At 38.5% G+C, this 16,059-nt stretch overlaps 1 protein-coding gene across 2 annotated transcripts; it reads left to right on the forward strand.

Annotated features, from left to right (window-relative positions):
* Positions 1-5: 5 nt before the first annotated feature.
* LOC145499357 (ATP-dependent DNA helicase DDX31-like) lies at positions 6-15,887 on the forward strand. 2 transcript variants are annotated; one of them, XM_081478877.1, is made up of 26 exons: positions 6-186; positions 1,187-1,381; positions 1,884-1,955; positions 2,204-2,256; positions 2,496-2,586; positions 3,125-3,168; positions 3,587-3,657; positions 4,666-4,730; positions 4,816-4,860; positions 6,284-6,325; positions 7,146-7,210; positions 7,740-7,800; positions 8,390-8,448; positions 8,929-9,044; positions 9,773-9,873; positions 10,384-10,503; positions 11,732-11,828; positions 12,164-12,210; positions 12,744-12,803; positions 12,998-13,048; positions 13,538-13,639; positions 13,754-13,791; positions 14,252-14,330; positions 14,423-14,525; positions 14,904-15,072; positions 15,750-15,887. In XM_081478877.1, exons 1-26 carry the CDS (start codon positions 94-96, stop codon positions 15,865-15,867), a joined length of 2,157 nt encoding a protein of 718 aa, XP_081335003.1. In that variant the 5' UTR covers positions 6-93; the 3' UTR covers positions 15,868-15,887. The 2 variants fall into 2 exon arrangements, with proteins under 2 accessions (XP_081335003.1, XP_081335002.1); XM_081478876.1 differs by having other exon boundaries at positions 1,187-1,348.
* Positions 15,888-16,059: the final 172 nt, after the last annotated feature.

Here is a 16,059-nt window from a genome sequence, read left to right on the forward strand (position 1 = left end):
TTTTGTTAAACACCGCTGAGAAGATTAGTGCTTTCCACGTGACGATTCAAACATGGCGGACTCTAGCGAGTGAATTGTTGGAGTTTTTATAGCATGGCTGAGGACGACGGGCTGCTTCTAAATCTTTTTTCACATTGTGATGGAAACGGAGAAGTTAATCAGGGAAAACGAGACAGGAAACTGAAGGTAGAATACTCGATTTTAAAACTTGAAGGGCGAAACCAGACACAAACAAAGACTTAGCGTATTAACGTATGAACCCGGTTCAATTGTAACGCAAGCGTAAAAAAACAGTATCTACATTATGAATACCGGTTTTACATACACGTACATTATAAGACTGAACAGTTGGATAGCTTGTGCGTAAATGATCTTTTCGCTTCCAGCGGCTCCAACCCTGAGCAATTTCTCTTCAAATTAAAACATAGAGAAGTCACAAGTGTGCTTCATTGATTTCACAAACAAAGGGTGACAAAATCGACGTCCACAGGTACCCATGCTCTACGTTATGCAGTGCAGCTTGTACGCAACCAGGTCACACATGTTGAGTCCATGGCAACTAGTTTCCGTGCATGTCAAGTTGACCAGGATGATGGTGAATGAATTTGGAAACCAGAATTCAGTGTTTATTTTTATTATGATTATTATTATTTTTAACTTAGTTAAATGCGATTTAACTGAGTTATCAACAAAGAGAAGCTGGCATTCACCAGGCAGTCAGTGGTTCTTGGATGTTAAGGCTGGCACAGTGGGCCCCATCATATACATGCAGTATTAGCATGATCAGGCCTGATGTGGTGAAGCGGTCTTTCGGTGGAGCTCCTGGTTATTTTTGTCCCATCTTTTTCTGACCCTCTTTCCCCATCCCTTCTCAACTGTTATTTCAGTATGGCGTGTGCCTGGATGACCATGGGATGGGAGCATTTTACTGCCTAGGGGACAGCTGATCACATCCCAGGCACCCATCTTCCTTACAACGTGATGCAGTTGTTAAGTTGTGCAGTTGATAACGTGTACTGCTCTGTTTTCACTCAACCATAAAATGATGTCAATCTGAGATTTTTAGTCAGAAGAATCTCAGGTGAAAGGTAGAGAGGATTAAGGATAGGAATGCACTGCATTTACATAGTTACAGTACATGTGTTATATATAATTTTTCACAGTGAAGTATTTCTTTCCATTTTAGTGGAGAGAAAGAAAGCTACAAAAAAGAAAGCAATACTTGAAGTCTAATGTCAAGGAGCCATTACAGAAGGGCACTGCAACATCTACATCTGCAAAAACAGCACAGAACCGACAAAAAGGAACAGTTCTAGTACCTTCTACAAAGTCAATTAAAAGATCTGGGGTATGTTCATGTAGACAGAAAGACATGGCCAATGCACATACCTGTACATCAGTACATATGCAGGGCTGTCAGTAAGGGCTGTAACCCTTAGCTGTTGTTATGGCTGAGCATGCTTGATAGCTGCCTTTTTGTTAACAATTCACCCATAAAGTACATGTAACAAATTTGTTTACAGGCTAGGTATGAAAATTAAGGCTACAGGTGAATCAAAACATATGACGCACATTACAGTATTTGTTATAAAACATTTTGTTACCTTCATTGTAGTGGCAGTAGGTACCACTACCATATGTTACATGTGTATAATTAACATTGTATGTTATTATTTTATAGCATGCCAATTTAATTTTTTTTTAGAGTCATACATGTAGGTGTGAAATTTTTGTAGCTGGGGCATGCCAAGATTTTTAAAAATGACCCACCCTGTGGATGTACCACTGCTAATTGAAAGAAATTCTTATTTACTAGGTTTTTACGTTTTTGTGTAATGGTCATGTCTGTTTATCGATCATTGTTTTTTGCCTTTGATTCTTAGGATGCCAGTAACAGTTCTTCTACAACTCAAAATGGAACCATTGCCGATAAGCAGTCAATAAAGAAATTCCAGGTTGATGTTTTTGTTTACTTGTATGTGAATTTTAGAACAGTCAGTATATTATTATTGACTACATGTATGATTCTTATACACAGTTTTTCAAGTTGTTAGTGTTTTTAATACATTTTATTTCATGATTGAAGAATTCATGATTATACAGTCGTGTCATTCAACAGAGATGTCTGTAGTGTGATGTTGACTGAATTGTTCCTAGTTCATTGAAACTGTGCATATTCTTATCTAACTTGTACTTGCAACAGGTTATTTCAAGTTTATTTAAGTACAATCCTGAAATACCCACATTATCTACAAGGTTGGTAAAAAAATATGCATTATTGTACACTTTTTTAAACATATGTCATCTATTATACCTAATCAGAGTGTTTTATTGTCAGTCCAATACATATGGTTTAACTAGTCAGTCAAGGAGAGATTTTAAAACTTGCAGTCTTTCTCCTCTGTACATATACATGTACGGTCTGTTTTAAAAGTAACCATTTTTCTCATAAATTTTAATGAATTGATGTACTTATAAGAACTATTTTTTTGCAGTACTGAATCACCCATTAAAGAAAGAAATCAACAAAGTGAAACAGTGTTCTCTGGTGATAAATTTAGTGACCTGGATCTGTCTACTTTTATGGTAAGAAATAGCCTTGATATAAGTTTTCTTTAGTGTGCACAGTCATGTACACTTCACTTGTTAAATAAAAGCAGAAAATCTATTTCTTTTACTACATTAAGTTCCTCAATGATTGGTAATGTTTTGCCGTATTTACATAACATATAAGCAGTAACTGTTGTTCTTGGACTGGTTTGTGTTTGATAATAACTAATGTCCTTTGTACAACTAGCCTGGGAAGACAGCTGTCGGGGCAGGAGCAAAGAAGGATGGCTTTTTTCACAGGCTATGTTTATTTATTGTTTATTAAACCCTAATTTGATTAAAAAGAATTAGAATTGAATTGAACCAGATTTGACTAATGTCACACCAAAACGAAATTGATCATTTCTGTTGAATTTATGTATCTATTACTTTTGACAGAACCAACTTACCGGTACATGTAGATGTAATCCTATGATGTGTTCAGTTCTTGATAAATTGTACAATAAAATACACTGATATGTGGTGACTTGAAAAGGCTTGCATTGTAAGACTTAATCTGTATTTCTGTATGTAGATATCCAATCTTGAAAACAACTTAAAGCTGACAAACATGACAAGGTACGGGTAAAGTTAGACCACTTCATACGTACATGTATATGCCACATACATGTACATGTAGTACTTTAGAGACCGCAGTTTCACAGATTAATTAAAAATGAACAATGCTTAAAGGCAGACACCCCCTTCTTAGTCCAGTTTAGTAACTGAACTCCTTTTAAGGACGCCATAGATCTTTCCAGAACAGACAGCTAGGGCTGCTCCTTGGAGACTTCTGCCTGAGACCAGGGAGAGTTTGCTGTAAACATACTTTTCTTTATACAAAGATTAATTTAATATAAGAATGTAAAAGTTTTTGCTTGCAGGTTACAGTGAATCTTACATGTGGAGGTACATGTAATAACAGGTTTAGGCACTATCAGAATTGTATTCAATCATTTAATTGTAATTAATTTGTTTTACAATGATTTACTCACAGTGTGCAGAAAGCTGCCATTCCTTCTCTGCTGGAAGGAAGGGATGTGTTTGTCAAGTCTAAAACAGGAACAGGTACAAATATACACCTGTAGTACACTTTAAAAAATGAAAACATTCCTAGTGTTTTTTAGGCCTTGAAATGCAGTCAAGCCCAGTCCTTGCACTGATGTATACCTCAAGTGTTTCCATAACACAAGGCAGCTGTGGCTCTGAGTGTTTATCACGGCTCAAAAAAAAAAAAAAAAAAAAAAAGAATTGAATTCCAGCTTGTCCCTCAAACAATTAGCTCTTAAACTTTGCATGCCCTGGGCATTCTCGGTTTGCTCTTTGTTGATTTAGTTGGTAGAGGATCTTTTTGAGCCCTTGCCCATCAGGCAAGTGAAAATGAATACATGTACAAGTACAGTGGAACCCCGCCTTATGACCACCCCGTTAATACGACCACCTCGTTATTACGGCCACTTTATTCTGGCCCCCAAAAAAGCTCAGTCAGTCATTTTCTTATTTAAAGAACCCCTTTAATACAACCACCCCATTAATATGATCAATTTTCCATGGCCCGAAGGTGGTCGTATTAACGGGGTTCCACTGTAGTTACTTGCTCTGTGGGAAAATCTACCTGTCCTGGACAACAGAACAGCATTTTATGTCAGTCCTGTAAATGTAAATACTGTAGTTTCATGACTGTACATGTATTAGTGCACTGTTGGTAAAGTCCTATATTATTTTTAAATTGTACTGTATATACTCCTTTGAAAGTTCTTTGGATGTTCGCCCACATCTGCTCCATACATTTTGTCAGGCTCCTCAAGAATTCATTGTTATCTATACTCCATGCCTGGCCGGGTTGCTCAAAGGGTGGACAACCAGATAACCACCAGATAAATCACCATCCAGTGGATAGTATTGTTTGTTTTGCCAACACTTATCCACTGAATAACGATTTGTCCAGTGGATAGCTTAATCCATTGTTTGAAAAACTGCACATAGGCGACTTAACAGTGTTCATTCTTCTGAGTTAATTAACATGCATGACTTCTCACATGAATACACGTGACTTTTTTTTATTGTCATTTTCAGGAAAAACTCTGACATACGCGGTTCCTGTAGTACATTCACTTCAGAAGATTGAACCAAAAATTATTGTAAGTAAATATTAAATAATTTATGAAAATTTACAGTTGCTGTTAACGTAAATGTTATCAATCTCTTTTGTTGTGTTATTTTTAGAGGAGTGATGGCCCTTATGCCGTGGTTTTGGTTCCCACAAGGGAGGTGCGTTAAAGCTATGTGTATACATATATATGCACTTGTCTAATTATGAACCATTGATGTTACAGTACCTGTTTTTCATGTACCTATAAAGGCTATTAGTAGTTTGGGTAGTAATTTTTCTGTCATTGAAATCATCCACATAAACCAAAACCCTGAAATCCATGGTCGTTTTCATCAATTCAAAGTAATGTATGGTAAGAACATGTCATACATGTACCTTAAAATGCTATATCCTATTGTATTACTACTGTATAAGGTATTACTGCAGTTAAATTGGTTGTATTATTTAACATTTGTTTGATATGCACATGTATGCTGTGTAAAGGAGTTTTTCACTGCTGTAAGAAAACAATGAAGAAACATGAAATTCATGGCCCGACCTAGACTACAAGTAGGTCCCTCTTTCGCTTAGTCTATCGTGTGTGACATGAAAGAAAACCGCGAGAAGAAAATGGCTACAAGAAATCCTAAGGGTGAGAAGCGCACGAAAGTCATCCCCAGGATTTTGCATGGCCTTTTTTTGTAGCGGTTCATTTATGGTCTCACTTGACGGACTAAGCAAGAGAGGAACTACTCATAGTCAAGAAAAAAACTGAGCTATGAAGCTGGTAGAGCAGACCAAATTAACTAAAATATGAATATAGCAGTTGCAGTATCTAATACACGGTACATGACATAGGTAAAGCATAGGTAAATGTTAAGTCCACATACAAGCCAAGTGGTTTATCAGGCTGGCACTGATGCATTACAACAACAACAACAACAACAACGACAACAACTTTTCTTATGACTCGCATATTTACAATTTTACAGAAATATATACGCATTAAGTTAAAAAAGCTTGACAATAGCAACAGCGCGAACCCGCAGGTAGCCTGGGCTAATCTAGGCGGGCGACATCTATATTTATATTCGACCATGTGTGCATGTACGTCCCCGGCCAGGGCTCGAACCAGGACTGCTTGATCAAGAGACGCGGTCACCATCCCTCCAGCATTACAGTATAACGTCGGGCATGCATAATATCCATTAAATAAACAGTGCCTTTAAGCGGTTTTCATTTGGCTGTCGAAAAGTAATTGGTTTTGCATTTACAACGCTACGTGATTGGCTTAAAAAACTCGCGCCAATTTTTCATCCAATCAGAAGTAAAACCAAAACTAGTCGTAACTCGTTCGTACGCGTTTTCCCGCGCTTTGCGTCAGCTACATGTAATTACTTCGAGTTTTGATTGGCTCACTGTAATGTTTATGGCCTTTGTGATTGGCTAGAGCGATTACTTTGGTTTTGGTTTTACGACACTCAATTGAAAACCGCTCTATGACTGTATCACTTTAACGTTTTTCAAGCTAAAAGCTATATGTAATTATGCAGGCATACTGTTTTGTTGTTGTTGTTGAATTTTTTTTTTCCCTTTCTATAGCTTGCTATACAAAGCTTTGATGTCCTACAAAAGCTTGTAAAGGTGTGTACGTCATATACATGGTCCACTGTTTTTTAACTCTTGAATATTACAGAATAATTGATTCTGTTTTTCCCACTTACACTGTACACGTATCCATTTTCATCCACCTGTATGACCGATAGCGGAATACGATGAATATGTCTGTTGTGTTGTGTCACAACTTAAGCAGTTGCACGTTTTTTCTGTGCAAGTGATCATAAACTATTTTAATCTTTTTCTCAAGCATCTTAGCAGTCCGCATGCTGCATTCCGTAATTTGATTGGCTAATTACACCAGACATGGCCCTATTCTCCCAGAGGAGAGCTAGGGACTAAGAGAGAATTACGCCGGACGGTTTTTCATAATGCGAACGCTTAGTTACAAACCGCTTACATCCCCCTTGCTAGAAACTTTAAGGTTTGGCTCAATTTGCTGTAGGCTATGTAAACGTAAAACAAAAAAAACAAAAAAAGAAAAGAAAAGAAAAAAAGAACGAAGAAGCGAACAAACATTGATTACGATTATGAAAGGTATTAGAGCGAAAAACGTTTGTCCAAGCTCTCCGGTATCTGCGGGTATTTGATTGGCTGTTTTACCGTACATATTTTTTCGTGATTTCAAAATATTTCGATGTTCATTTTGGCAGTTTTACTAATAAAAAGAAAAATCGAAAAAATGTTATTTGTTGGCTATGGTCAGCCGGAATCGAAAGAACCTTTGCCACTAGCCTTGAAGCGACCCTCGGGCCGTGGTCAAGACCTTAGCTAAGGTTTTCTTGGACGGTCTTCCAGCTGGCAAATAACTAATAGGTTTGTTTTCATTGTTTGTTTGTTGTTCCAGCCGTTTCAGTGGGTTGTGCCAGGCATTGTCACCGGAGGAGAGAAACGAAAGTCTGAAAAAGCTCGGTAATGTTTATTATAAGGCAGCATTTCTTTGCTATCACAGTGTTACCTTATGTTGATTACAATGTAGCTTTCGTTCACTAAATGATCAGGCCGGCGTCTACACTACGCCGCAAGAATCTGAAGGCGGAGGTTTCAGTCTGAAAACGCATCAAATGTTTTCCTTCCACATTACGGCGGAGGAATTCGAAAACGCAACAATCACCAGTCATTTTGGATTTGTGTTTGAGGAAAACTCGGTCAGGGAAATCACGTGATTATCATGACGTCATCATTTTCGAAAAGTTCTGTTTTCAAAATGTTTTCCCTCCACACGAAAGCAAAAAGCCGGATTTTTCAACTTTCTCCGGTTTGAAGTGCGTTTTCGAAAAGCGCCGCTTTCGTGACGGATTAGTGTGTACGGTAGGCCTAACCATAGAGGTAAAGCTGCGTTTTTAATTTTCTCCGGCGTAATGTGGACGCTGCGTCAGTAGTCAATTATACTGTAGGTAAATGTACACGTGAATGCATGTGGTACTGTATTTCTTTTCAGAATAAGAAAAGGTATCAATGTTCTTGTTGCAACTCCAGGGAGACTTTTGGATCATATTGAGGTACAATGCATGTTATTCTTGTACATAGATGGACAATGTATTGCAGTAACAGTAACTTTTCTGCAATTTCCGGTCCTCTTTACAAAAACTTATCACTGTAGTCTTTCAGTTGAAAGATTGTTTACCAGATCGAGCAGAAGTCGACTATTTTAGCTGTCGTTAATTGTTTAGGGGGTTTTAAATACTAATTTGAATGCGAAGAATGCTTCATCCAGCCATCGCACATAGCATTGAATAAATTTTAGCTTGTGACTTGTTTCTATTCCTCTCCGTTTAGTGGATGGGTTCTCTCCATTGTTTTTTATATACTAAACTGAATGTTTCCACAAATAACCGTGAAAAAGTGGCAAATGATGTCATCAATATATATCTCTACCAGTGAGGATATGGAAAATGTGCCACTTGGGTCCAAATGTAATGAATTTTACAAGTGGTGTATTTTCCAGTCAGACACTCGTGTCTGTATAAAAAAATGTAGAATGATTTACATGTAAATTGTTTTTGTACTTTAGAAGTTCTAAATCGTTTTCGTATTTTCAGAACTGTAAATTGTTTTTGTATACTTATTTCAACTTTTTTTTTACGTTAGAAAACCAAATGTCTGCAGTTACAGAGACTTCGATGGATCGTCCTTGACGAGGCTGACAGGTACGCATCTAGCTAGTCTAAATGATTATAAAAATGTGTCTTTCGCGTGCTTCCCTTCACAGAGATCTATGTCGCTATCCAAAACATTCCATAGCTTTACAAAGCTTCACGATGTTCTTCGTGACTTACCACTTTGGCTTCATTTATGATGTTGTAGTTCATTTTTGCCCTCGGTAAATTTTTGACTTCAGTTACATGTGGTTTCGATTTCTTGAAGCTAATTACTTTTCTCAGTTTATCCCTAGTCGATAATGATTATTAACAAGGGATAAATTGAAAAAGGAGAAGAAGCTCTAATCGAACCATATATAGCTGAAACCACATATAGTCGAAATCAACGATAACCTGAGGTCAAGAATTTACTGTTAGACGTTGATTGGTCTCTAGATTTAAGTATGTTTTTCATGTCATATGTTATACATCTATGACTGAGAATTTTTCCTATTTCGAAGTTTGTATGAATATTAATAATTATTGCAGGCTGTTGGACCTGGGCTTTGAAAAAGACGTATCGTCCATTCTTACTGCTGTGAAAAAGTCTCTCTTTGCTGGTATTAGGTGCCAAACCGTCTTGCTTTCCGCAACACTCAATGAAGGTACTTATTATACAAGGCACAGTCTCCTTGACTTCAAAAACCATCGGCCTTTAAAAGAGTTCGATTTTCACAAGTTAGTCTAAGTTTGGGGCAAGACAAATGGATCATTGATGTTTGGCCTGAAATGCGCATTGCTCCCTCGGGAAATCCAAAGGATAACCCAGCATTTGTAACAGTTTCGTTAATAGTCCCTTAGTCCATTGGGTTTAAAAGACGTCATTTTCACATCAGATAATCAAATTGGCTGTGAAGGTAGTGAATTCATTAGCAGGTATAACTGTACCAGAAAGTAAAGTTTAGTCACACCCTGGCCAAACTGGTCCTCCCTTCTTCAGCTTAACCCTGATTTCCATAGCATGAATGTAGAGGTATTTCTTTTCCCCCTGCCCCACCATTTTGTCAGGTTCTCCTAACAGTCTCTGCTATCCATATACGGTGTATATATACCTGGGATGAGAGAGGCATTGTAGGGGTAACGTAACGCTTTACCCAAGAACAAAACAAGGTGACTTCAGAATCCAGAGCGTTTGGAGTCCATAAATGTAGAGTTGATCAATCCGGAGTCCATCAGTCCGGAGTCCATCGATCCAGCGTCCATTAATCCGGATTCCATCGATCCGGAGTCCATCATTCTGGAGTGCATCAGTTAAGCCTCTGTTTCTTGTAAACTTTTTGGAATAGCTGAAACCTTTCATAGTTTCTAGTCGAATTATATGTTTACTTCACAGGAGTGGAGAGACTGGCAGGTGTTAGTCTTCACAAGCCTTTATTTCTTGATCTAACAGCGGAGGATAGAGTAGAGGAGGGAAAAGTAGAAAACGACAGAAAGGTATATACTCTGACTGTAATCGCTTTCATTTTCATTAGAATGTTTTAGTGTAAGCTTGGTGCAGTCAGCCTTAGTCTGTTTTAGAGATAAGCATTTACCCTCCTCAAGTTCCTCTCATCTTTTGCCTGCACAATAATTTTGTTTTATGTTACTCATTGATTCCCCAAAATATGAGAGCCGTGAGATAGAACAATGACTTTAGCCTCGCTTTTTAGACAGGTAAATTTTCTCCGGTAACATGAAGTTCACCTCACAGTTTGTTAAATTCATTCATTTTCACAAGCATAGACTATGAGTAGTCTATCTTTCGCTTAGTCCGTTGAGCAAGACCGTAAATAAACCGCGAGGAAAAATGGAAGCGTGAAATCCTGGGGTCGAGACGCGTGCTTCTCGCCTCCAGGACTTTATCTCGCGGTTTTCTTTCGCGTCACGCACGACGGACTAAGCGAAAGAGGGACTACTCGTAGTCTATCACAAACTGTATTTTTGTTGTTGTTGTTTTCCGTACAGAGCTCAACTGATGTGAACTACACGACTCCTCAGCAGTTGAAACAGTTTTTCATCATCGTTCCCAGCAAACTACGTTTGGTCACCCTGGCCGCGTTTTTGCTCTGGAAAAATCACTCTGAAGTACGTATCTATTTCGCGTGACATGTTACTTTGTGTTGTGTTCACGGTTTCCGCTGAAAGCCATTCCTGAATCGGCTTTGGAGTATTAATTGGCAGCATGTGTTTGACAAAGAACTCTACAGGACGGTGATTATTTCTAACCTGGTTTAATAAATAGAGAATAATACATCGGCGCGCGTAGATATAGCGTTTATCTTCGAGTGTTCAACTCGATAAAGATGAACACAAGAAGAGAAATTCCATATCTACAAGCAGCCATGTTTTATTTTGTTTATTATATAAACATACTAATGACTCTTTGGACGATTTTCCGACGATTTTCGAACACTTTCCGAAGATTTGCTTCCCAAATCCCACCAGCCCCCCCTCCCTCATAAAAAATGAACGGTCCCTTGTCTGAAGGCCCGACAAACGTTTCCGAACATTTTCCGAACATTTCTGAAGATTACCAAAGATTTGCGAAGATAATCGAAGATTTCCGAGGAAGATCCGATGATGTTTCGATCATAAAGCAACACATTTAAGTACAGGGATTTATTATGTAACAATAGCAATGGCGATCTTTTCACTTGTTAAAATAACATGTTATTGTCATGTGAAAAGAGATCACGTTTACGCGCGAAAGTTCACCTGGTATTTCACTGGTGTTTATATAATAATGATGAGAAATATCACTTCTCACACCCAGTTCTTCCCCTGCGAGAGCAATGACCTTTCTCGCAAAGACACTCGAGTGTTTGATACATCTTCCCACTCGGAATTAAAACTAAAACGAGTATTGAGTGCAATAAAATGAGAAAAGCCTCTTAAATAGTGATATCCAAACTGCAGGTATAATCATGGTACCGTCTGTTTTTTACTTGATATTGGTTTATTGACAACCGGAGTATTCTCAGGCTCTCTTGTTATTTAATGACTGATTAATAGAATAGCCCTTTTGCGTGATGACATCAGACTAGCTAAAAACACCACCAAGCCTCGGTTTGAGAATGCAAATTGTAAATTTTATTGTGAGCTAATTCCCAAAGCAGCAATGATGAAAAGAATACCCATGTGAAAACAACACGAAGGCAACTAAGGTTTGAGAAAATGTCGCGCAAACGAGGCTTGGTGGTGAATTTTGAGCATGTTACGTAATCGCGCATAAGACCTATTGTGATAACACAAGGAAAAACTTGTTTCGAGAACATCTGCTTACCCATTTTAATTTGATTTACTTTTTTTGCAGAAATCGAAGGCAGCCAAGATGATCGTTTTCTTGTCAAGCCGTGACTCGGTTGATTTCCATTGTGATCTTTTTAAGGAATCTCTTCACTCTTTTTCCAGTGAGTTATTCTTTTTTAGCTTGTTTCTGCGTTGAGCGATTTGTTCTTTGCTGAGTTTAAACATCGGGTGTGTTTCAACATCGATATGCAATTGAGGGTAACAAACAAGTTTACATGTAGTTGGCTGCATGTCCCAACAAGCGGTTTCCAGACATGGTACTTTTGTTTTCACTGTCAGTCTTTGGTTGATTTAACCTGAAAAAAGGTTTCCTGATTGGTTGTAGAACAAAAAGGGGAAAAAAAAGAAAGTTAAAATCCGCTCGCTCGGTGCGCCACTCGCAAACTTTGCTTGCCGCGTATGAGAACTGTGTTTGATGCGTTCTTATTTTCTTTAGAGTTACATTTGACGTTCTTTAAACTCCATGGCAACATGTCTCAATCGGTAAGTGAGGAAAACCCTCAAAAGGAGCATTGACTTCAATAACTTCATGACTCTTGTCTATCATCGGACTAGTTGCTAAGTAACAAGACGTAATGTATTGATGTCACGCCGAATGGCATCTTTTGATTTGCGCATAGAGAAGGAGAGTCGAAAACTCTGGAATGTTTTACCAAGATTGGCGAATCTGTCGCTCTTATCACTTCTGTTCTTTCACGCGCTGCTCAGTTTTGCCAGTTTGTGACATTTGGAACAGCTTGTTTACCTGCTTCTGCTGGTTGCTTAAAACTATTTTTTTTCTTAATCGAGTCGGCTAAAATGAAGAAATAGCAGTAATTTGCATAGCATGTAGACTCGCTTTGCCTCTAACAGACAGTTTAAAAGTCCACAAAATCTCTGATACAGCAGATGCCCACACGGCAGCTATGTAGAACATGTTTCACCGTGTTTAAATAAAGATCATAACAGAGACTACATCCATGTATGTATGTACGTAATTTTTGTATGTATGTGCAACTTTGGTTTCTTTTAAACAGGAAAGGACAGGCGTATTTAAACATTTCATTGAAGCAAAAAGCGGGATTTTGTTTTGTACGGTAAGAGTTTGTCTGTTTAATCTCAGTTTGTGAATCGAGAACAGCATGTTTGTCATGAAAGAAGAACTTCAGAGCTCAAAGCTCACAGTTTTCTACGAACTACGCTCCTGTAAAACTGTTCGTGGATTCATGTTTTCCGATCGCGTATTCAGGCGTCCTTGCCACGATTTCACTCGGTTTATTTGGCGTTTTAGGATGTGGCCGCAAGGGGTCTGGATCTGCCTCATGTTAACTGGATAATTCAGGTAAGAAGGTAACGTATTGGTTTTTAAAAACATGTTTTTTTTTCTACAGCCAAACGTGATTCTTGCCATTTCAGAAACCCTGAAGCACGCGACCGTTTGAGGAGCAAGGGAAAAAATCAAACAGGGGGGTAATGGAGAAGCAGAAAAATACAATCAAGGCTTTATTTCGAGTTCCGTGCTCGAAATTCTCTGAAGCCCCGTAATACTATAGGTTGTTAACACAATTCTCATTAGTCGTTTGGAAGAATACTTCAGTATGCCTCATAGGTTATCTTGTTGTCTACGCAAACAATCTTAGACATCCTTGCGTACCAAGCTAGTGGATGATAGGTAAGAGTAAGTAATTTATTGAATGTCAATAACACGGCGAGTTCTTGCGTGATCTCCCGAGCCACAAGCTCGTGTTAAAGAGTGCTTTACACCTGATCTCGCGCAAATGGGCTGATTACAAAAAATCTATTTTACTTTTTAATTCCCTTTGTTCTTCAGTATAATACCCCAGGAAATCCCGCGGACTACGTCCACAGAGTTGGCCGTACGGCGAGAATTGGACTAAAGGGACACGCCCTGCTGTTTTTAACTCCAGCGGAGGTACGTTTTGTTCATTATTCTTGTAATACAAAGCAGTGTCACGAAGATGAAACGGTTTTTTTCAATTCCAGGTTACGATCTTGTTCATTTATCTTTCTTATTTATAATTTTTAGGTCGAATACTTGGAAACTTTAAAACAGCACGGAATCAGGTTCGTCTGTGAATAATTTGAGTTACTATGTATGTAGCAAGGTTGTTTAATTTTAAGACCTTGCGAACGGTGTTGTACACAATTACTAAATTAATGCGAGACAAACCAAACTATTACCTTCGTTTACTGTTTTTTTTAGTCAAAGTAGCAATAAAAACCCTCATCGAAATGACAAAAAGTTTTTTATCTCTCGAGTATGTAATAGAAACTTCGTGCGGTGAAATTCTCTCGATACCTTCAGGTTTTACACTTATCAGTCAATGCCTAGTTCTGTTTGTGATGTTTATCTCATCGTTTTAAAACATGTCATAGCAACAATTCGACACATCGTGTTTACAGGGCTGTTTACAAGCGAATAATATTTAACTCTCCCCTGCACTTGGACTGATACAACACCTTTCACTTGTATATTCACGTTATATTTATATTATTAATTGATTTCAATGATTATATTTTGTAGCCTAGAAGAGTTGCTTGTCGACGAGGTCCTTAAAACTCTGGTAGTGTCTCCAAACGAACCGAATCGTAAGAAATTCAAGGTGAGAGCCGCTTGTAACGCGCTATCGTTGACAATGTTTTCCTCTTTCTGAATTTCGGTGTAACGTAACCACATGTTCACAATACATTTCAGAACGCCCTTGATCAAAGAACTCAGGAGTGCGCCACTAATTTGCAGAATTCATTTGAGGATTATGTTCTTTCTGATGAACGCTGCCTCAACGCGGCAAAGACAGGTAGCGTGAAAGATTCCATTGAATGTAATATTTTGAATTATTCTCGCGGTTTGATTGGTTCTTACTTGTGATCCATTGGAGGACAGACGCGTAGATGACGTCGGGAACAATTTTTTTTATATGATCTATCACGAAACAGACGCACGGCAATATAAAGTAAGCGGAAAAAAACATCTTTCTGAAAGTATTCGTCGTCGACTGTTTTTTTTTTTTTTTTTTTCAGTTTGATTGGTCCCAGAATCGGCTATTCAAATTGTACGAGAAGGCAAAAAAGATTATTGAAGTTTTCTTCGTTATCTTCTTTAGTCCTTAATTAATTACAGCTTTTTTGTTTTTTTGTTTTTGTTTGTTTTTGTTTTGTTTTGTTTTTTTTTTTAGCTTACCAGTCTTTTGTACGAGCCTACGCAACATATCCCAGCAATTTAAAACACATTTTTCACATCAAGAATCTGCACCTGGGACATGTAGCTAAAAGTTTCGCCCTGAGAGAGGCCCCGAAAGAAATGTTCCAACCCATGAAGCAACACAAAACACAAAAGAGAAAGAGGTTTGTGAATTTTTTCCCCAACTTATGTTTGATATCGGCAGCAAATAGTACTACTTAACAAACAGTAAATACAGCTGGACTCCGCTAATTCGAATCCGGTTATTTCGAGTTCTCCGTTATTACGAACTCAAAACCATTTCCCTTAGACTCACCTTTCATTCATTCACTATTGGCTATTTCTAACTGAGGAGAATGTGCTGTCTTTGTAACTACATTCTGTAAATGGTAAGAAGCTCAAGTCGTCTCGGATAAAGACTTTAAACTGCGGTAGACCCCGTCTCCTGCATCTTCAATGTTACATGGTTGGCAGGGGATGTTAAAGAACCCACACACTTATCGCAAAGAGTAGGGCACGTAGTTCCCGGTGTTGTGGTCTGGCCTTGTCTCACGGGTTGGTGCTTTACATAGGGTTAACCTCATTGCACCTCTCCCCTTGGACAGGACTGTCCAAGAAAAATGGCTAGTCTATTTCAAACTCCCGCTATTTCAAACAGTTTTTCGTTTCCCCTGAGAGTTCGAAATAGCGCCCGGGAGAGTTCGATAGCGGATACAACTGTAATTCGCTTGTCCGTAATTATCTGTCACGCGGGAGGGGAAGACTGGTGCTGGGGTGATATGTTAGAGCCCAGGCTGTTACGCGATCTCTGCACTAATCCTCGGCTTTTTTCATTGTGTAGGGATGGCGAGAGGAAGAAAAGCAGTGTGAAGAAAAGAGTAACCGAATACTCGTCAGATACAGACCTACAGGGACCCTTACCAAAGAAACGAAAGAAAGCAAAGAACAAAACAACCTAGCTAACAGCTCTTTATTTCCATTCGCTCGTACATTTTTATGCCAAGGTCGCTTTTACGAAGCTTGCCTCGTGTTCGGCTCATTGATTCGAGCTTACCCGAGTCGTGAAGAGAATACCTGAGACACCTCTCTCTCAGCTGGAGTCTCGACTTAACAACTTCTCCTTACAATACACGAAGTTACCTAAATTGTTT

This window comes from Orbicella franksi, chromosome 10 (assembly GCF_964199315.1).
Source record: "Orbicella franksi chromosome 10, jaOrbFran1.1, whole genome shotgun sequence".
NCBI lineage: Eukaryota > Metazoa > Cnidaria > Anthozoa > Scleractinia > Merulinidae > Orbicella > Orbicella franksi.